We start from the raw sequence: 21,654 nt of genomic DNA on the forward strand, positions 1-21,654 counted from the left end.
CCCCTCGAGCCTGCTCCGCCATTCAATAAGATCATGGCTGATCTGATCCTAACCTCAAATCTAAATTCATGTCCAATTTCCTGCCTGCTCCCCGTAACCCCTAATTCCCTTTACTTCCAGGAAACTGTCTATTTCTGTTTTAAATTTATTTAATGATGTAGCTTCCACAGCTTCCTGGGGCAGCAAATTCCACAGACCTACTACCCTCTGAGTGAAGAAGTTTCTCCTCATCTCAGTTTTGAAAGAGCAGCCCCTTATTCTAAGATTATGCCCCTCGTTCTAGTTTCACCCATCCTTGGGAACATCCTTACCGCATCCACCCGATCAAGCCCCTTTCACAATCTTTTATGTTTCAATAAGATCGCCTCTCATTCTTCTGAACTCCAATGAGTAGAGTCCCAATCAACTCAACCTCTCCTCATATGTCCGCCCCCTCATCCCCGGGATTAACCGAGTGAACCTTCTTTGTACTGCCTCGAGAGCAAGTATGTCTTTTCTTAAGTATGGACACCAAAACTGTATGCAGTTTAAGAGATTCTCTATAAAACAGTGGGAGTAATTGAGGAAAAAGTACTGTAATATTTATTTATTTTATTGCATTTTGAGTTTAATGTTTTTAATTTTAGTTTTTCAATACTAGGAACTGTATTGACAACTGGTTTGAGATGATAATAGCTTAATTAATTGATTTACATAAGTGCTATGTCTTTTCCTGTGGGAGTTAGGGTGTCTAAATTAAGACAGCTTAAATTTGAGTTTACTGTCGAGAGATTATTCGGAGCAACAAAAATGAGAAAGATCAGGAGAATGTAGAGTTCACCTCAGAGGAAGTTTAGCCTTGAGGTGTAGTTGGCCTATTATAAGAGCGGTTAAATCTCAAAGAAAATCAAACACTATAACTTAAAGGGAAAACAATATAGTTTAGTATGGGAGGAGAAAAACTGAAGCCTGTAATGTGTGATAGTTGCACATTGTAGGAGACCTAAATGCTTCCAGTGCCTTGCAGCACCACACATGCAGGAGACACAACCAATAACTTTTGACCTCAAAGCTTTCTGAGCAAGAGAAGCAGCTGAGGACACTCTCGCTCAGACAGGAATCTGAAGTGTACCTGGACCACACATTCCAAATGATCGGCCAACTGAGAAAGCGAGTTAGTAAGGAAAGGAAGTGGGCAATCAGCCTCAGGAAGATGATCTGCAGGGATTCTGAAAGTTTGATTAATTGATAGTTTGTACTGAATACCTGTGACAACTCAGTTAAACTCTCAACACCTTGGAGCAAGTGATGATAAATAGATAGGGGTACAGTAACATAGTGGTTACGTTACTGGACTAATAATCCAGAGGCCCGGAGTCAAATCCCGTCACAGCAGCTGGGGAATTTATATTCAATTAATTAAATAAAATCTGGAATTAAATATAACTAGTATCAGTAATGGTGGCCATGAAACTACCGGATTGTCGTAAAAACCCACCTGGTTCACTAATCCCCTTCAGGGAAGGAAACCTGCCGTCCTTACCTGGTCTGGCCTCAATGTGACTCCAGATCCACAGCAATGTGGTTGATTCTTAATTGCCCTCTGAAATGGCCTAGCAAGCCACTCATTTGTACAATCTCGCTAAGAATAAAACTGGACGGACCACTGGACACGACAAAGGCAAACCAAGCCCAGTCGACCCTGCAAAGTCCTCCTCACCAACATCTGGGGACTTGTGCCAAAATTGGGAGAGCTGTTTCACAGAGTAGTCAAGCAACAGCCTGATATAGCCATACTCACAGAATCATACCTTTCAGCCAACATCCCAGGCTCTTCCATTACCATCCCTGGGTATGTCCTGTCCCACCGGCAGCACAGACCAACCAGAGGTGACGGTATAGTGATATACAGTCAGGAGGGAGTGGCCCTGGGAGTCCTCAACATTGACTCCGGACCCCATGAAATCTCATGGCATCAGGTCAAACATGGGCGAGGAAACCTGCTGCCGCCCTCCCTCAGCTGATGAATCAGTCCTCCTCCATGTTGAGCACCACTTGGAGGAAGCATTGAGGGTAGCAAGGGCACAGAATATACTCTGGGTGGGGGACTTCAATGTCCATCACCAAGAGTGGCTCGGTAGCACCACTACTGACCGAGCTGGCCGAGTCCTGAAGGACATAGCTGCTAGACTGGGCCTGCGGCAGGTGGTGAGCGAACCAACACGAGGGAAAAACCTACTTGACCTCGTCCTCACCAATCTACCTGTTGCAGATGCATCTGTCCATGACAGTATTGGTAGGAGTGACCACCGCACAGTCCTCGTGGAGACGACGTCCCATCTTCGCATTGAGGACATCATCCAACATGTTGTGTGGCACTATCATCGTGCTAAATGGGATAGATTCAGAACACATGTAGCAGCTCAAAACTGGGCATCCATGAGGCGCAGTGGGCCATCAGCAGCAGCAGAATTGTATTCCAGCACAATCTGTAACCTCATGGCCCGGCATATTCCTCACTCTACCATTACCAACAAGCCAGGGGATCAACCCTGGTTCAATGAGGAGTGTAGAAGAACATGCCAGGAGCAGCACCAGGCATACCTAAAAATGAGGTGTCAACCTGGTGAAGCTACAACTCAGGACTACATGAATGCTAAACAGTGGAAGCAACATGCTATAGAGAAAGCTAAGTGATTCCACAACCAACGGATCAGATCAAAGCTCTGCAGTCCTGCCACATCCAGTTGTGAATGGTGGAGGACAATTAAACAACTAACGGGAGAAGGAGGCTCTGTAAACATCCCCATCCTCAATGATGGCGGAGTCCAGCACGTGAGTGCAAAAGACAAGGCTGAAGCGTTTGCAACCATCTTCAGCCAGAAGTGCCGAGTGGATTTTCCATCTCGGCTTCCTCCCGATATCCAACCCATCACAGAAGCCAGTCTTCAGCCAATTCGATTCACTCCATGTGATATCAAGAAACGGCTGAGTGCAAAGGCTATGGGCCTCGACAATATCCCGGCTGTAGTGCTGAAGTATTGTGCTCCAGAACTAGCCACACTTCTAGCCAGACTGTTCCAGTACAGCTACAACACTGGCATCTACCCGACAATGTGGAAAATTGCCCAGGTATGTCCTGTCTACAGAAAGCAGGACAAATCCAATCCGACCAATTACCACCCCATCAGTCTACTCTCAATCGTCAGCAAAGTGATGGAAGGTGTCGTCGACAGTGCTATCAAGCAGCACTTACTCACCAATAACCTGCTCACCGATGCTCAGTTTGGGTTCCGCCAGGACCACTCGGCTCCAGACCTCATTACAGCCTTGGTCCAAACATGGTCAAAAGAGCTGAATTCCAGAGGTGAGGTGAGAGTGACTGCCCTTGACATCAAGGCAGCATTTGACCAAGTGTGGCACCAAGGAGCCCTAGTAAAATTGAAGTCAATGGGAATCAGGGGGAAAACTCTCCAGTGGCTGGAGTCATACCTAACACAAAGGAAGATGGTAGTGGTTGTTGGAGGCCAATCATCTCAGCCCCAGGACATTGCTGCAGGAGTTCCTCAGGGCAGTGTCCTAGGCCCAACCATCTTCAGCTGCTTCATCAATGATCTTCCCTCCATCATAAGGTCAGAAATGGGGATGTTCGCTGATGATTGCACAGTGTTCAGTTCCATTCACAACCCCTCAAATAATGAAGCAGTCCGAGCCCGCATGCAGCAAGACCTGGACAACATCCAGGCATGGACTCATAAGTGGCAAGTAACATTCGCACCAGACTAGTGCCAGGCAATGACCATCTCCAACGAGAGAGAGTCTCACCACCTCCCCTTGACATTCAACGGCATTACCATCACCGAATCCCCCACCATCAACATCCTGGGGGTCACCATCGACCAGAAACTTAACTGGACCAGCCATATAAATACTGTGGCTACAAGAGCAGGTCAGAGGCTAGGTATTCTGCGGTGAGTAACTCACCTCCTGACTCCCCAAAGCCTTTCCACCATCTACAGGGTACAAGTCAGGAGTGTAATGGAATACTCTCCACTTACCTGGATGAGTGTAGCTCCCACAACACTTAAGAAGCTCGACACCATCCTGGACAAAGCAGCCGGCTTGATTGGCACCCCATCCACCACCCTAAACATTCACTCCCATCACCACCGGCGCACAGTGGCTGCACTGTGTACCATCCACAGGATGCACTGCAGCAACTCGCCAAGGCTTCTTCAACTCCACCTCCCAAACCCGCGACCTCTACCAATAAGAAGGACAAGGGCATCAGGCACATGGGAACACCACCACCTACACGTTCCCCTCCAAGTCACACACCATCCCGACTTGGAAATATATCGCCATTCCTTCATCGTCGCTGGGTCAAAATCCTGGAACTCCCTTCCTAACAGCACTGTGGGAGAACCTTCACCACACGGACTGCAGCAGTTCAAGGCGGCGGCTCACCACCACCTTCTCAAGGGCAATTAGGGATGGGCAATAAATGCTGGCCTCGCCAGCGACGCCCACATCCCATGAACGAATAAAAAAAAATCATTTAGATATGGGCACAGTGAGCACAATATTAACATTTTCTCTCAGCACAAAAATAGAAACTTAGCAAACAGGAAGGGAAACTTCAGGAGGACATAGGCAGGTTTGCAAAATGTGCAGACAGATGGCACATGAAATTTAATGCAGAGAAATATGAGGTATTGCACTTTGGGAGGAAGACAAGAAATGCGAGTACAAATTTAATGGAAAGATACTGAAGTGAATGCAGGGATATAATTTCTTGAAAATGCGAGTGGTAGATAAAGCTATAAAAAGGCCAAAAGCACTTTAGGTTTATGAATACGGGCATATGAAAATAGGGGCACAGATTACAAGCGCAAAGAAGACATGATAAATTTGAGATGGCATTAAGTTAGACCACAATTAGATTACTGCATTCAGTTTCAGAAAGAACAATAAAGCCAGAGAGCATAGTGTAGATTCACCAAGGTGATACCAGGGATGTGACACTATGGGGGGAATTTTAAGCCCCCCATTATGGCCGGGAGAGGGGGGGTTCAATTGGTGAAAATGTGAAACTCGACCACAACCCACCGCAAACGCGCCTTCTTCCGGTTTAACAGTGATGGGTTTGGGGCCGGCCGAGTAACCCACTCTGGAGAGGCAGGTCAGTGATCAGAATATTTAAATGAGGCTCTCTTCCTCAGATATTGGGAGCTATTTGAATTTAACGGCTGAAGGTCAGGTTTCCCAGGACTTGGGAAACCCGGCAGCTAAAGAGAGGCAGGAGCTGCCAGATCCAGCAGATAAGCGCTTGTATCGCAGGCTTTCCTGCCTGGCAGCTGGCCAGCCTCTTAATCTGGCTGGCTGTTGGGCGGGAAACGGAGTAAAAAAATTCTCATGAGGTCCTGCCATTGAAGTCGGCAGGACCTCCGCCTTTCCGGGTTTTCTGGCCGCAGACACCGCCCCTGCTCCCTCCTCACCTCCGCGTAAATATCAGGGCCTATAGCTTTGCGATATACCTACGAAACTGGGACTATTGATTCACTGGCTCCCCTTGGTGGACTCTGCATTGCATCCTGCTGGGTCAGCATGTTAACTGGACCAGCCATATAAATACTGTGGCTACGAGAGCAGGTCAGAGGCTGGGTATTCTGCGGCGAGTGACTCACCTCCTGACTCCCCAAAGCCTTTCCACCATCTACAAGGCACAAGTCAGGAGTGTGATGGAATACTCTCCACTTGCCTGGATGAGTGCAGCTCCAACAACACTCAAGAAGCTCGACACCATCCAAGATAAAGCAGCCCACTTGATTGGCACCCCATCCACCACCCTAAACATTCACTCCCTTCACCACCGGCGCACTGTGGCTGCAGTGTGTACCATCCACAGGATGCACTGCAGCAACTCGCCAAGGCTTCTTCGACAGCACCTCCCAAACCCGCGACCTCTACCACCTAGAAGGACAAGAGCAGCAGGCACATGGGAACAACACCACCTGCACGTTCCCCTCCAAGTTACACACCATCCCGACTTGGAAATATATCGCCGTTCCTTCATTGTCGCTGGGTCAAAATCCTGGAACTCCCTTCCTAACAGCACTGTGGGAGAACCGTCACCACACGGACTGCAGCGGTTCAAGAAGGCGGCTCACCACCACCTTCTCGAGGGCAATTAGGGATGGGCAATAAATGCTGGCCTCGCCAGCGACGCCCACATCCCGTGAACGAATAAAAAAAAAGAAAAAAAAAGTATCTAACATTCTTGCCTCTAGAGCAAAGTAAGCATCAGATCCAGTCTTCTCACTAGCTTCACTTGCTTTAGTAATGGGGATAATTGGACTGAGCTCTGTGGCCTCTTTCTCTTGTATTGCCACAGTCTTTCTTTCATGTGATGGCAAATCTTTCTTTACAATTGCTCTTCCTAGGTTTGGCTTGGGCTTCTGGAAACGGCTCCTTACTGCTTGGCCTGATTTGGTTCTGGGTTCCTCTTGAGAGCTTGGTTTCTCCACAGACCTGAAGCACAAACAAATATCAATATATAAAATCCAAACTTGGCATCTTTAAACATGACTGGTTTATTTAACTCTTCTCTCATACCCTTTCCAGCCTTGGCGATCCTGCACAACGGACCATGGCCCTTCACTAAGAATTCTTAAAAAAAAAAGTCTCACTATGTTAATTAACCTTTGTAATTGTTCACTTTTAAATTAAATTAATCATAGCAGCCAAGAATAGTTCAGCAGTTGGCGTAAAACTATTTTACAGAAGATGCCAGGGTGAGGAATTTAAAAATGAGAAGGTGAGTCATCTCAAACTACTCTCAAATCTACTTAGCAACCAATCATGCAGCAACACTGAAAACAACCTGGGAGCAGATCATCTGTCTATCTGCCCAGTGAATGGTGCACATTGCTGAGGCAAACTGAGAGAGGCAAGAAAATATCAAACAAACTTGGTTTTAATGCAATACATTACCGTGATTCAGTGTCAGAATCTTGTGCTTTACTTGGAGATATCTCCTCAGCTATGGCTTTATCAACTTCTATAGTTTCAGGCATTGGTGCACTGCTGACATCCTATACAAAAGTAAAACCGGTTCAAGGTTATACTGACTTTGGAAAACAACAGTCACTGAGTGAAAGTCATCTAAAGACAGTAATTTTACTGATAATATTGGAGAATACAGACCACTAAAAGCTCACAAACCCTTTCTCCTAATGTTGGCCACATGTAATTAATGAATCAAAGTACACTAATAAAGGACAGTATATACACACCTTTTCTGACACTTCTTTATTCATGATCTCAGTAGGTTCTTCATGGAGAGGATCATGATCCTGCACAGATACTTCTTTTACTTTGTCACTCTTGTCGTTATTCTGGTCATCATAAGGTGCATTAGCTTCTGAAGCAGTTTGCTCACTCCCTTTTCCACCTGCTCTTCTCAGTAGGTTCTGCTGTCAAAATAATTGTACAAGAGCTTGTTCATTACTGTAGGTGCCACTATTGGCTTCAGTTCCAGATGACAGTAGTATAAACACACTGGACTATAGTCCTTTTAGGGATCACATACAAAACTAATCTAATCTTGAAAGGAAAGTTCAAAATTGATATTAGACAGTATGATGAAATCCTACAAGGCTGCCATATAACCACGGTCCACTAAATCAGGAAAGAGCGTTAAGCAATCCACCGACACCAAGAACATAAATGATCCATTGGACCCAACACTGCTATTTAATGCAGCATGCAGGGACAGCAAGCATATTTAGCTTTTATGCGTATAGACCATTTACTTCTACCAACTACTGGTGCTGCTGCCTTAATTTTGAGCCCTGCACCACTCAATTCTCAAGGTGGTTTTAACGTCTCACTGGTACAGTTTGCTGGCAAGAGGATTTCTCCTAATGTTGGCCACTTGTAATTAATGAATCAAAGTACACTAATAAAGGACAGTGTATACACACCTTTTCTGACACTTCTTTATTCATGATCTCAGTAGGTTCTTCATGGAGAGGATCATGATCCTGCAAAGATGCTTCTTTTACTTTGTCACTCTTGTCGTTATTCTGGTCATCATAAGGTGCAATAGCTTCTGAAGCAGTTTGCTCACTCCCTTTTCCACCTGCTCTTCTCTTTGCAATCCCTTTTAAGTTGGGTTTAGATTTCTGGAGACGAACATGCTGTGATTTGTTAGAATTTTCTGTTGTAACTGGTGGGGTTGTTTCTGATGACGCTACACTTTCTTGGTCACTGAAACAAACATTTAGACACCAGAGTCATTTCTAAAGTAGAGAGACATTCAAAAGTTTAGAAATTTAAAATGCATCCTAATTTTCAAGATTCATAACACATCACCAGCATACACCAATTAAGTTATTCAGTGAGAAAAATGGAGTGTAGTTCTAAGAAATAATTCTAATTGACATGCAGTTCCCTGCTACAAACCTCTACTTAATTTTCCTCTTTGTTTTTTTTTGTGCTCGCTAAGATGAGGATTTTAGTGCTGGGAAACAAAACATGTTTCTATTTTGAACACCAAGCGTCAGAATGAAGCACTCCCAGTGCAAATATAAAGTTCTGTCCAAACAATGTGACTTAACCCCAACCACAGACGAGCACTCCTTGTCACACCATTATGATTCTTTTCCATTTTCCACAGCTCCCAACTTTGTAACCCTTCTGAACGAGATTGTCATTCTTTGTCAAACTGCAAGTTGTTTTGTGCAATGATCCCAGAGCAACTTGAAAATATCTAATGTAATTTCACATGGAACCTTACAAGAGGGCATCAGAGTGGTGGATTGAGATTTCATCCATCAGTCTGAGCTAGACTCAAATCAAACTACACCATCCAGTTACAGTTTGCAAGGTGGTTTTAACTTTGTATAAAGTATAGTTTACTGAAAATTAGGTTACTTAGCAGAAAAACTGCAATAGAATTCCAAAGATTCTCCTATAATTCCTTGAAACAAAATAATGTCAAAGTCTCGGAGTACATGACGTGTGTTTGATGTCAGCTGGCACAATGTTAGGGTCCTCTCTGGTAAAACCAGCAAAGTAGTTGTCATTTAGTATGTCAACTATCTCTTGCTCATCCTCATGTTAAGCTCCATGAGGCCCTTTACATTTTTACTTCCTCCCTGACTAGCTCTTGGCGCAAAATTATTGGGAAAATATTTTGACTCTACATTTTGCAGCTGCTGCTGTGTACCTATCCAGTTCCCCATTTACATCCCTAGTCTCTTTTTAATCTTCTTCTACATAATCTTACATTCAATACAATGTTCTCCCTACAAGTACGGTAATTTTTTTCTAACTTCCCTTTTTTTTTAACGCCACACCTTCTCTAGCTGAGATAGCGCAAGCAGGTGAACCTGTTCCCATGCCTCTAGCAATACTACTCTATCACCAGCCATTGGAAAGTGCAAAATAACACTCAGATTTGAATGGCCCTGCAATTTTTATTTTCCCTCTCAAGTAGTATCCGAAAATCTGCTTAGCAGCTATCCTTATTCCCCAGTAACTTGCCGTATGGAAAATCATGAAGCTGAACCTGCATCCTGCCATGCTGACACAGTACCATAACGCTTGCAAACATAGATCCTGTTCCAATCTGTTCATACCGTAAAGATTTATTTTTGTCAATGGATTTCTTCTTTCTCTTGGTTTGTGAAGGTTGCTTGTCTTCAGAGGTCCCTTGATTAGATGATATTTCACCACTGACCATATGGCAATCATCTTCACCTTCTGCAATTTTCTCCCCAACATTGCCTTCTTCATCAGAAACCGAAGCTGAAGCTTTCTGGATTCCTAGTCAAAGTGTTTACCAAAACATTTATATACCTTTTACATCTTTGTGATAAATAGCAGTCAACAATTGGAGCCAGAAACAAAGCATTTTGTGCAGTTACTCAGCCTCAAGTTAGTGTGATCAGTTTCACTTCAGGAGATCTGTATGGCTCTAAAAATCGGTTTGCGGTAATGGCACAATGCAATGGAGCTCAAATATATTGCTTCATAGAGTGAAAAGATTTTTTTTTCTCTTCTCCCTTCCTCCTCTAAAGGTGTTGTTTGCTTAATGGGATGTTATCACAGGAGTCAGTCACCTTCCGGTGCCTCATCCAAAGTGGTCTATATTGACCTGAGTGTGTTAGCAAGCTAGTCGTTTGCAGGCACAACTGCTGAGCCACATTCTGTCCTCACCTTATGTTTATACATACACACTTACAGAAAGTATCGCTGGATTGCAACAGAAACAGGAAATCTGACGATTTTTCCCTTCTTAATCCAAGCGTATTGAGGTCAATTGCAACATGTCTACTATTGCCCAGGCTGATATCAACTAACATGGCACAGACCAGGAATCTAACTTGTAGACTTCCAGTGTTGTATGGTTCAGCGACTCACTTAATATTTACATCAGATATTCTCCTTGGTTTAGTACCAAAGTTCAGACCCACAACAAGCCCTAATTTCCTGCAGTGTACCCAAAATCTAGGGCACTGCAGCAATCCCAAGAGTCAAACAGAAACCCATGACACTATTTCAATTTACTGAATAATTCCAATTGTCATCTATTAGTAACTGCGCTTCAAACACAATGAACAAAGCAAGCAGGTAAATAAAGTTGTAATCTAGTGCATTTACACATGTTTATCTCTCTAATAACTGTAAAACTCAAATTGTCTGCTCTCTAGTTATGTATTTCAACAGCCTGGGTTATTTTCTTTAAATGAATTAGGTATTTTAACTCCATAGGTGCCATAACAAGAAGCCAATGCATCACAAGTAAAAATGCTTAATTTTTGTCACAATAGTTTAGGCCTGCAATTCTCTCCACATTTGACTCTTGATCCACGTTGTGCCATTTTGGAGAGACATCAAATAGTAACCAGTCACTTGCTCACAAGGAGGGAGGGAAAAACTAGAGGGCCGTATCACCACCGGCATCTCTCGTACTCCTAGCAGTTGACTACAGAGCACCATTGGTGGAGGCCTGGCAGTACCATGGCTTCTCAACGAAAGTATATGGAACTGGCTTGGGGGTGGGGGAAAGAGAGGAAGAGAACTTCAGAAGAGATGAATAATAACTCAATGAAAAAACCTAATCACAGAGTCACCATTACCGCCCTGTTCCAGCTTCAACAGCAATTGTTGTTAATCTCAAAACATGGACAAGATTATTCAGAGTGAAGGACTGAATCTCTTTCAATAAGTAGGTGGCCCCAACTATCCTGGAAAGTAGGATTAGCCTGGGGGGCTCATTTTCAGCCAGTGCAGACACGATGGGCCGAATGGCCTCCTTCTGTGCTGTAAATTTTCTATGATTCTATGATCCTGCTGCCAAGATGATAAAAGTTTTTGAATCATTCTGCTTTCCCCTTCCCTGATTTATTCTGTTCAGCACCTCCACTTTTAGATCCCTGTCTAGCCAAGAGCAGGCTAGTGGACAACTCCAAAGTCTCCAATGGTGCTTTTCTTGGGTTAACTCCCTCTTGATTTTGTTCTTTCTCAATCATCTTGGCCACAGTTGGTGCATGGCCTAGGGAGACTTGAGGTATTGGGGGCGGGGGGGGGAGGGAATAGGACTGCTAGCCTTAAATAAAATAAATACAGACACAGAACTAAAAAAATTCTTACTTTTCTTGCGATGCCGTACTTTCCGCTTTGGTTTTTGAGAATCACTATCCTCCTGAGGTGGTTCTTCAGCGGTTTCTTTCTCTGCTGGTTCTGCAGCATTTTTCTTCTTTTGTTTTCGTTTGGTTAGGAAGGGCTTTGATATGGTTTCTTTTTTCTGTGCAACCTCCTGACCTTCCACACTGCAAGATGCCTCAGTTCCTTCCACTACAGCATTAGAGTCAGCTTCAGTTAATTCAGTGTCAGCACCTTCAACTGGATCAGGGTCATCAGGGTCACTTTCTACCTGTCTCAATTTCTTGCCTAAATGCACAAGATGTGTAAAATACAGATATGGTAACATTTATTGTTACAGAACCCTTCTTGTGTACAAGCAAAATATAAGAACACGGAAATACACGGCACTGGGGGAAAAAAAGTCAGTTCAAAAACTGCCATTCTTCATCGATCCATCAATTGTTTCCTTTTCCAAAAAACTATCCAGCTCAGTAGTTCAAACTCATATTATGCAATAATTACAGAAGTTTAATTTTATATGCATTTATTAATGTACATTACAGTATAATCTCTCACTGCGGTGAAATGAGGTTCAATTTTTAATGCAGTTTCCTTTTCTACATTCAGTATCTTACCCTCTATGTAAAAGTGTTTATAATAAAAAACCTCAGTTCATAGCTACCACAGTTGGAAAGAAAGGTCGCTAGTGCAGCCTGAAATCCAACCTGCATTTGCTATTGCAAATGCAATGTGTGTGAATTGTGTGCTCATCAAGGTGAGAAACGAATACTAGGGAATGGTGCACTTTTCATCCATCAACTGTCAGTATCAAACACAGGTAAGGTAAAGTACAATCAGATGCAGCATAAAGCTCCTTCTACACTGTCCCATGAAAGTGCTTCAGCCCTGTCTATTTATCTCAAACTTAACTGATAATTTTCGTTGATTGCCGTGTCAATTCTTCTCAGTCAGTGCTATACAGTTACTGAAAACAGAATGGTTTCACTTTAAGAACGGCTCTGAAACTAAGCATCAGAAGAGTGTGTGTGAGTGTGAGAGAGAGAGAGAGAGAGAGTGAGTGTGAGTGTGTGTGTGAGAGAGTGAGTACACTTTTGACATTAGTACACAGAGATCCTCCATGCACCACTGTCACCAAATGTTCAGTTTAAAGGTAGCATAAGTTTACAACTGTGGATCTTCCTGCCTGAAGTGCTAATGTAAATGTCAAGTCACATATCATCATGCTGATGCAGAATGGAGGATTGGGTGTGGACATTGCACACCTGCACAACAAAACAGTTAACAAACACCATTAAGCACTGCATTTAAATATGCTTGTGAAGACTCCCCCAACAACTCAGCTGGTTAAGGAGCAGCTGAACTATGTAGATAAGGTAGGTTCCAGGTTTGATTGCTAGTCTGTCCCGATCATCAGCTGAGGTATCACAATTAGCCTTAAAGTTCTTGGGCTAGGGAGGAGAAAATCAATTAGGTTACCATTCCCAATGACTATCCAGCAACTCCTGCTGGAAGTGTATAGTGGGGCATCTACTAAGACAGGTTCAGGCTTGGCTGTGATGTCCACCTGGCCAAATATCCTGCTGGCATTCACCCCTTTGGTTCACATTAAGAATGGCCATTTGGAACAAGTATTGGATGGCAAACAGTGCCCATGGAGTAAGGTATTAATGACTTCAGGGAAAGTAGAGAGATGGGGGTAAGAGGGAGCAAATTGGCAGAAAAAAAGAATAAATAAGCAAACAGGAAACACAGGGGTCGATAGTAACCCTCCACGACGGGCGGGAGAGGGTGGGGGTGAGGGTTAAAAATCACGAGATGTAACCTCAATCCGACGCGTATGCCCCAGCTGCCATTTTCATGGCAGCAGGTAGCGAGCTGTGCCTGTGTCCCGTCTTGAAGAGGCAGGACACTTCATTGTAATATTTAAATCAAGCTCCCACAGTGCAGTTGGGAGCCTGATTTAAATTTGATGGTTGATGGCCGGGTTTCCCAGGGCTCAGGAAACCCGGCAAATAAATGGAGATGGAAGCAGCTGGCAGCAGAAGGTAAATGCTTTTCACAGCACTCCTCGAGCCAGGAGGAACAGGAATGTTCCCCCTGGCTCCTCATGCAAGCCTTCTGCTGATCGCGGCCTCTCCTCACTGCCGCGATCTGCCAACCTCCCCCACCAACCCCAGATCTTTCTCTCCCTCCCTCCCAATTGTCGGGCTCCAACCTCCTCCCACCAACCCCCAGTCTTCCTGATTGCCAGGGACCCTTGAGCTGCTGGCTTTCCCAGCCGGCAGCCGTCCAGCCTGTCGAACTGGCCGGCTGCCAGGCGGGAAACAAAATAAAAAATGATAGAGGTCCTGGCGTTAAATTAGTCAGGACCTCCGCGTCCCCAGGATTTCCAGGTTTCCCCGCCACTACTGCGTTCCCCTGCTCCCTCACTGCCTCCCCATAAATATCGGGGCCAAAGCATTCAGAAAATGAATTTTAAATTATATTAAAAGTCATGATTCCTTCCTCACAGTTTTATTAGACAATTAATTGACCTTTGTTATAACATGACACAGGTTTTCAATAACTCCCATTATAACAAGGGTGAGATCATTCTATCTGCATCAATCATCTAAAATGGTCAATTTTCTAAAAGCAAGACAAAAAAAAAGGATGATATTGTAAAATACCATCTAAGCAACACGTTAGTGCAGTGCCTCATCGAATGCAATCGCAACTTCAACTGACGTTTGTAGTCAGACCTCCCCCAGTCAATGATCTCAACCTCAGCCTTGTCTAGCCATTAGCAGTAACCAAGATGAGCAGTTACCCAGAGAAGGAAAAATGATCAGGGACTCTACCTCAGATTACCCTAACAGCCCTTCTTGCCTGGCTGCTGAGGCACACTGGTACATGATGTTTAAGTGGGCCTCGTTGTTTCACTCTTAATTTTCAACCTTAGTCGAAGACAAATGGCCCAAAAGATTACGAAGATGGAAATATTATGTTCTTTAAAGTGTATATCTTTATTTTGTATTTCAAAATCTATGCTACACAGCAGTATGAAGAATTTGCAATCTTTGTTAGTTCACTGCAAAATAGCCTTCGCAGATTGAAGATAATAAAACATTTTCAAACTATTTTACCTTTCCTGTTCCGTTTGGTAGTTGATGATTTTCTCGGTGCTTGGCTTTTATTTCTTCCATTCTTTTCCCTCTTCCTCTTTGCCTCTGCTTCTAGAACCCTGGTTAACAGCTCTCCAAAAAATTCCAGATCAAGTGGCTTCTTCTCCTCTATGTGACAATGGGCAGATTAAAAAGTACCAGAGATTCATAAAAGACACCAAGCAAAACACCCATAAACACACATCAGCCACGGTTTCCTTGAGCAAGATATTTTCTCTTTCAAATAGTGCACTTATAGTTTTTCAATTCACGTTTTAAAATTGATCAAAAAGGCCCAAATCTGAAGTATGATGATGTACAAGGTGAGAAGCCAAAACTTCTTCAACTGCCAAGCAAAGTAGAAACTATGGAGCAACTGTATGTTACCATAAGAGAAACAAACACTGGTCACACAGCCATTGGATCACAATGGAAGCCATACAGAGACCACAAAACATACAAGTTGGGCAAACCAGTCGAGCAGTGAACCTTCTTTAAAATTAGTCTGTGTGACATTTGATAGGCTGATTGCTTACTTTCCATTTTCCCACCCCCTTGGCACTCCAAATATCATGATGTTCACTTCACTCCAGTTATGCTGTTACTGTTCATATTACTTATATGATTTTTACACCTTAGAGAAGTCTACAATAGTACATAAATCACTTTATACTAGAGAACCTCTTGTGCTCATTTAAAAACCAGCATACTTACTGAATGCTTTGTCTATCCTCCACGAATTCAATTTTTCTTCACGCTTAAATTTGTTCTGCAGAAAAAAAAATTCTTAATAAAAAATGTTTCACCTTATATAGTGATCATTTAAGCTGTTTAACCTATATCTACTGTTTCTTTCATACTGTGTTGATAAAAATAGGTGCACTTAAATGTTCCAAGTTGCAATAAAGCAACATGGATTTTTTTTTGATTTTTTTTTAAACACAGACGAACACCCAAAAATGAATATGTAACTATTAGACAAAAGATTTTTTACATAAATTAAATTTTTTATATAGATTAAATTTACTTTTATTTCTACTCTTGTCCTCTTGGGGAACAGCTGACCAATCATGGAGAAATCTGTCCCAACCATACTGATTGCTAGAAAGAACAGGTCTGTTTCTGGAAAAAAGTAAAACGTACAAATTTACTGAAGGAACCAGCATGTTACAAATGGAATTGACACATTAAAAGGCAAGAAAGTTAGTTGCTTTCTCTTTTTTAAAAAAGGAACAAAAACTATGCAATATGAAACAAAATAAAAAGGACATGCAAACTTAGAAAGATTTACTGGTAACTTTTTAAATACATATGTTACAACACATAATGGATTTATTATTCTATATTCTGTGCAAAAGTCTTAATACAATACTGTCAGCTACATTACAACTTATATTGGATAAGGAGTTTCCCAATCAGAAACAATGTAAAGACTATGGGACCAATTTTCATCTTCTTAGTGCTCTTATGATGCAGTGGAGGTCGAGAAATTTAGCAGACATCAACCCCACTAGATTGCCGCTGGTATTGGGCCCCACTATATATTCCAGCTGGGCATCAAAAGCAGGCGAGAACTTCGTTAGCATATGTAAAAGGTGGGGGGGGGGAGGGGGGGGGGAAGAGAAGCATTTTCTGGTGCACAGACAGGCTGACGGGAAATATGCCTCAGGCAGACCTGCAGGTGCCAGGGCCTTTAAAAAAAGGCACACAGATTTCAATGGTAATTTATTGGGCCTTTTATAAGTCTTTGTTGTATGTTCTTGGTTTTTTTTTCAGCAGGCACTTAGGCTTTCTTGAATCTTTGTGCTGTTTATATTTTTTTGTCCCAAGCTTCCTTTATTGACACCAGAGAGTTTGTCGCTAGGGATCCTACAAAGTGATGTATTTGGAGGCAGAGGGGGAGCTGTGGAGGGATGTCAAGCAGGTCCGGTTGCCTGAGAGGTGCTGTGGGCCCTCCTGTTGGACAGAGAGTTAGCATATCTCACTTTGGCAGACGTTGTTGGCGGAACCTCCTCTTCCTAAAGATGGTTTCCATAATGAATAGGTTTACAGTTTAATTATGTTATTTTGTTTTGTCCATAACAATAACTTGCATTTATATAGCGCCTTTAACATAGTAAAAACATCCCAAGGCATTTCACAAGAGCATTATCATGTAAATTAGCAGATCTGAACAGCTGAAAGAAAATTTGAAGAAGTAACACATTCAAAGGGTACTGATTAAGACCTTTTATCAACGCTGCATATGGCTAAAATGGACTGTAGGTAGCATTCAATTTGATATGCAAATTGCATAGCAGAGCTTTTAAACTTGGCCATGATGCATTATCCTGCCTTGTCCTTCTCAACCTCTCTACAGCCTTTGACACGGTCAACCACACCATCCTCCTCCAACACCTCTCCCTCATGTTGCCAGCTTGATGGGAAAACGTTCAGTTGGTTCCACCCTTACCCATCCATTCATAACCAGAGTATCTCCAGCAATTGTTTCCCTTCAGCCCCTGCACTGTTACCTCTGGAGTCCCCCAAGGATGTATCCACAGCCGCTCCTCTTCCTCGTCTACATGCTGTCTCTTGGCAACATCAGCTGCAGACTTGGGCTCAGCTTCCACATGTTCGCTAATGATACCCAGCTCTAACTCTCCACCACCTCTATCCACCCCTCCACTCTGTGTAGTCAAAATGCTTGTCTGTCAACCAGTCTGCCTCCAGCAAAGCATCAACTTCCACCCCCACCTCAAACTCCATACCCGTGCAACCAGTTCCGTCTCCTTCTCTGGCCACTGTCCCAGGTTGAACCAGACTGTTCACAACCTCAGCATCCTATTTCAACCCAAGCTAAACCTACTGACCCCATATTCTCTCCATCACTGACACTGCAGCAATTAAAATCAGGGATACACAAGAGGCAAGAATTGGAGAAGCATAGAGATCTTGGAGGGTTGTAGGACTGGAGGAGGTTACAGAGATAGGGAGGGGCGAGGCCATGGAGGGATTTCAAAACAAGGATGAGAATGTTAAAATCGAGGCGTTCCCAGACCAGGAGCCAATGCAGGTCAGCGAGCACAGGGGAGATGGGCGAACAGCACTTGCTGCGAGTTAGGATACGAGCCGCAGAGTTTTGGATGAGCTCAAGTTTATGTGGAAGATGGAAGGCCAGCCAGGACAGTATTGGAATAGTCGAGCCTAGAGGTAGCAAAGGCATGGATGTGGGTTTCAGCAGATGAGCTGAGGCACGGGTGGAGATGGGCAACGTTACGGAGGTAGAAGTAGGCGGTCTTGGTGATGGAGCGTATATGTGGTTGGAAGCTCACCTCAGGGTCAAATAGGACACCTAGATTGCGAACGGTCTGGTTCAGCCTCAGACAGTGGCCAGGGAGGGGGGTGGAGTCGGTAGCTAGGGAATGGAGTTTGTGGCGGGGACCAAAGACAATGGCTTCAGTCATTCCAATATTTAGCGGTCTTCCGATATTAAACCCTCTTTCAAAATAATATACAGGCAACACAGGTCCTATGGAGAACCTTGGTGACGCACGTGTATTCATTTGAAAGACTAGTTTTAAAAGAAATAAATTTCTTTCATAGATTATGCAAACTAGGGCACTACCATGACACTTTTATTCACGTTGATAGAACTGTTCCACAATATCACCTACATGAATGTACTTTCCAAGGCAGGGATAGTTGGGGCTAAATGTGAACTGCCATTCTGCAGCAAACACACACGATGGTGCTGCAACAATCACTTTTTATACCATAGAACTAAAAAAAAGGATAGCTAAAATAGCAAAACTGCTATTCACAAATAGAAATGGAAGCACTTCTTCAATTGGTAACAGTTTAAATGTGAACATCGATAAATCCTTGAAAAATATGAAATGTTTGACTCTTTACAGTTTAATGAAATTGGAATTTGGATTACTTACCGGCAAAATAATTTTAAATTCTTTATTAGTAGAAAAAGTAAATGGTGCAGGAACACATTTTGAAGAATGAAATTCTGTGGTTTTGTTGTCTTTTAAATTACAGCTCAAGTGAGCAAAGAATAACAAAACCATTCTTTTAAAGCCATTAAACTTGCTTTCATACGCACCTTTATTGGACCATGGTTTTGTGTGGGTGCTCTTCCTAAAACTGGAATAGGTCGTTTGAGAGCCACGTTCAAAAATGGGATCATTATCTTCAACAACATTAGGTCCCTTCATCCTCAAAACCTCAACTGTTAAGCTGTTTTTCAAGAAATATAAAACAAAAAAATTGCATTTCATGGCAAATTATTGTAAGCTTAAGACAATGCTGTATGATCTCCCTCCATTACAGACCACAGCCAACTTTGTGAAGATCTGTCACAATGAGTGACAGCTCCTGGTAGCTTGATAAATAAATTAATAAATTATTTAATTAATCAGAGACTTGATGGGATGCAATGTTTATAGTAGTGAAACCAATTTACAGCTGCTTTAAATCTACAGAGCTGTGGAATAAATCAGTAACATCTATTTTAAAGCAACAAACTTTCACTAGTTTTGGCACAAGGATCTAGACCCTAGTCCAAAACACTGAACATAGTTACAATAAACAATGGTTTTCAATAATAACTCAAGCTTCTAAGTTAATTGGAATTTTGATCAGCTGAAAACTAGTAAGTACATCAATCAGAAATGCTTTAATATTTTGGGCCTACCTTTCTTCATCAATAATAATAGAGCCATCTTCAGCAACTTTGACTCGTGGACCCAAAACTGCATCATCAGATTCTTCATCTTCATCCTCATTAGCCGGGGCATTAGTGGTTTCCACTTCTGGCCTACAATACAAATAGGAAGACACACTGTGAACGTCAGAGTCTAAACTCTCTTGTACTATATTTAACAGGCCAACTAGAAATTCATTCAAGCTTTGCACCAAAAATCTGACAAAAATATTTTCTTCTACAACAGGAATGTTTTTGACTAGATGTGCTACGAATTGTAAATGATAAATGTAGTGGTGATGGATGGGGGATTGCTCCAATTTTCTATACTTCAATCACATGTTTATTTTTCATTTTCATCATCAATCCAACAGATTGAGAAGGCAGTTTTTTTTATTCATTCATGGGATGTGGGCATCGCTGGCGAGGCCAGCATTTATTGCCCATCCCTAATTGCCCTCGAGAAGGTGGTGGTGAGCTGCCTTCTTGAACCACTGCAGTCCGTGTGGTGAAGGTTCTCCCACAGTGCTGTTAGGAAGGGAGTTCCAGGATTTTGACCCAGCGACGATGAAGGAACGGCGATATATTTCCAAGTCGGGATGGTGTGTGACTTGGAGGGGAACGTGCAGGTGGTGGTGTTCCCATGTGCCTGCTGCTCTTCTTCTAGGTATGATGTGGAGATGCCGGTGATGGACTGGGGTGGACAAATGTAAGGAATCTTACATCACCAGGTTATAGTCCAACAATTTTATTTTAAAATCAGAGTATTTCACCTGACGAAGGGGATAATCTCCAAAAGCTTGTGATTTTAAAATAAAATTGTTGGACTATAACCTGGTGTTGTAAGATTCCTTACTTCTTCTGGGTGGTAGAGGTCACAGGTTTGGGAGGTGCTGTTGAAGAAGCCTTGGCGAGTTGCTGCAGTGCATCCTGTGGATGGTACACACTGCAGCCACTGTGCGCCGGTGGTGAAGGGAGTGAATGTTTAGGGTGGTGGATGGGGTGCCAATCAAGCGGGCTGCTTTGTCCTGGATGGTGTCGAGCTTCTTGAGTGTTGTTGGAGCTGCACTCATCCAGGCAAGTGGAGAGTATTCCATCACACACCTGACTTGTGCCTCGTAGATGGTGGAAAGGCTTTGGGGAGTCAAGAGGTGAGTCACTTGCCACAGAATACCCAGCCTCTGACCTGCTCTTGTAGCCACAGTATTTATATGGCTGATCCAGTTAAATTTCTGGTCAATGGTGACCCCCAGGATGTTGATGGTGGGGGATTCGGTGATGGTAATGCTGTTGAATGTCAAGGGGGAGTGGTTAGACTCTTGTTGGAGAGGGCCATTGCCTGGCACTTGTCTGGCGCAAATGTTACTTGCCACTTATGAGCCCAAGCCTGGATGTTGTCCAGGTCTTGCTGCATGCGGGCTCCGACAGCTTCATTATCTGAGGGGTTGCAAATGGAACTGAACACTGTGCAGTCATCAGCGAACATCCCCATTTCTGACCTTATGATGGTGGGAAGGACATTGATGAAGCAGCTGAAGATGGTTGGGCCCAGGGCACTGCCCTGAGGAACTCCTGCAGCAATGTTCTGGGGCTGAGATGATTGGCCTCCAACAACCACTACCATCTTCCTTTGTGCTAGGTAAGACTCCAGCCACTGGAGAGTTTTCCCCCTGATTCCCATTGACTTCAATTTTACTAGGGCTCCTTGGTGCCACACTCGGTCAAATGCTGCCTTGATGTCAAGGGCAGTCACTCTCACCTCACCTCTGGAATTCAGCTCTTTTGTCCATGTTTGGACCAAGGCTGTAATGAGGTCTGGAGCCGAGTGGTCCTGGCGGAACCCAAACCGAGCATCGGTGAGCAGGTTATTGGTGAGTAAGTGCCGCTTGATAGCACTGTCGACGACACCTTCCATCACTTTGCTGATGATTGAGAGTAGACTGATGGGGCGGTAATTGGCCAACATGTGTGACCCTGGCCTTTATAAATAGAGGCACAGAGTATAAAAGCAAGGAAGTTATGCTAAACCATTATAAAACACTGGTTCGGCCTCAGCTGAAGTATTATGTTCAATTCTGGGCACCACACTTTAGGAAGAATGTCAACGCCTTAGAGAGGATGCAGAAGAGATTTACTAGAATAGTACCAGGGATGAGGGGCTTC

General features: G+C 43.4%; 1 protein-coding gene across 4 annotated transcripts in view; it reads right to left on the reverse strand.

Moving 5' to 3' along the window:
- Positions 1–21,654, reverse strand: part of LOC137320851 (transcription factor TFIIIB component B'' homolog) — an 80,517-nt gene that overhangs the window by 37,840 nt on the left and 21,023 nt on the right. For 3 of the 4 annotated variants that reach the window (XM_067982754.1, XM_067982752.1, XM_067982751.1), the window contains exons 6-16: positions 19,483–19,605; positions 18,892–19,025; positions 15,826–15,920; positions 15,513–15,567; positions 14,781–14,927; positions 11,641–11,940; positions 9,624–9,810; positions 7,965–8,250; positions 7,275–7,454; positions 6,973–7,073; positions 6,264–6,510 (exon numbers count right to left, since the gene is read on the reverse strand). In XM_067982754.1, the coding sequence (XP_067838855.1) occupies positions 6,264–6,510; positions 6,973–7,073; positions 7,275–7,454; positions 7,965–8,250; positions 9,624–9,810; positions 11,641–11,940; positions 14,781–14,927; positions 15,513–15,567; positions 15,826–15,920; positions 18,892–19,025; positions 19,483–19,605 (1,855 nt within the window). The remainder of the gene's footprint in view (positions 1–6,263; positions 6,511–6,972; positions 7,074–7,274; positions 7,455–7,964; positions 8,251–9,623; positions 9,811–11,640; positions 11,941–14,780; positions 14,928–15,512; positions 15,568–15,825; positions 15,921–18,891; positions 19,026–19,482; positions 19,606–21,654) is intronic. The other variant, XM_067982753.1, reaches the window with a different exon arrangement.

The sequence above is a fragment of the Heptranchias perlo genome, chromosome 4 (genome assembly GCF_035084215.1).
Source record: "Heptranchias perlo isolate sHepPer1 chromosome 4, sHepPer1.hap1, whole genome shotgun sequence".
In the NCBI taxonomy this organism is placed as follows: domain Eukaryota; kingdom Metazoa; phylum Chordata; class Chondrichthyes; order Hexanchiformes; family Hexanchidae; genus Heptranchias; species Heptranchias perlo.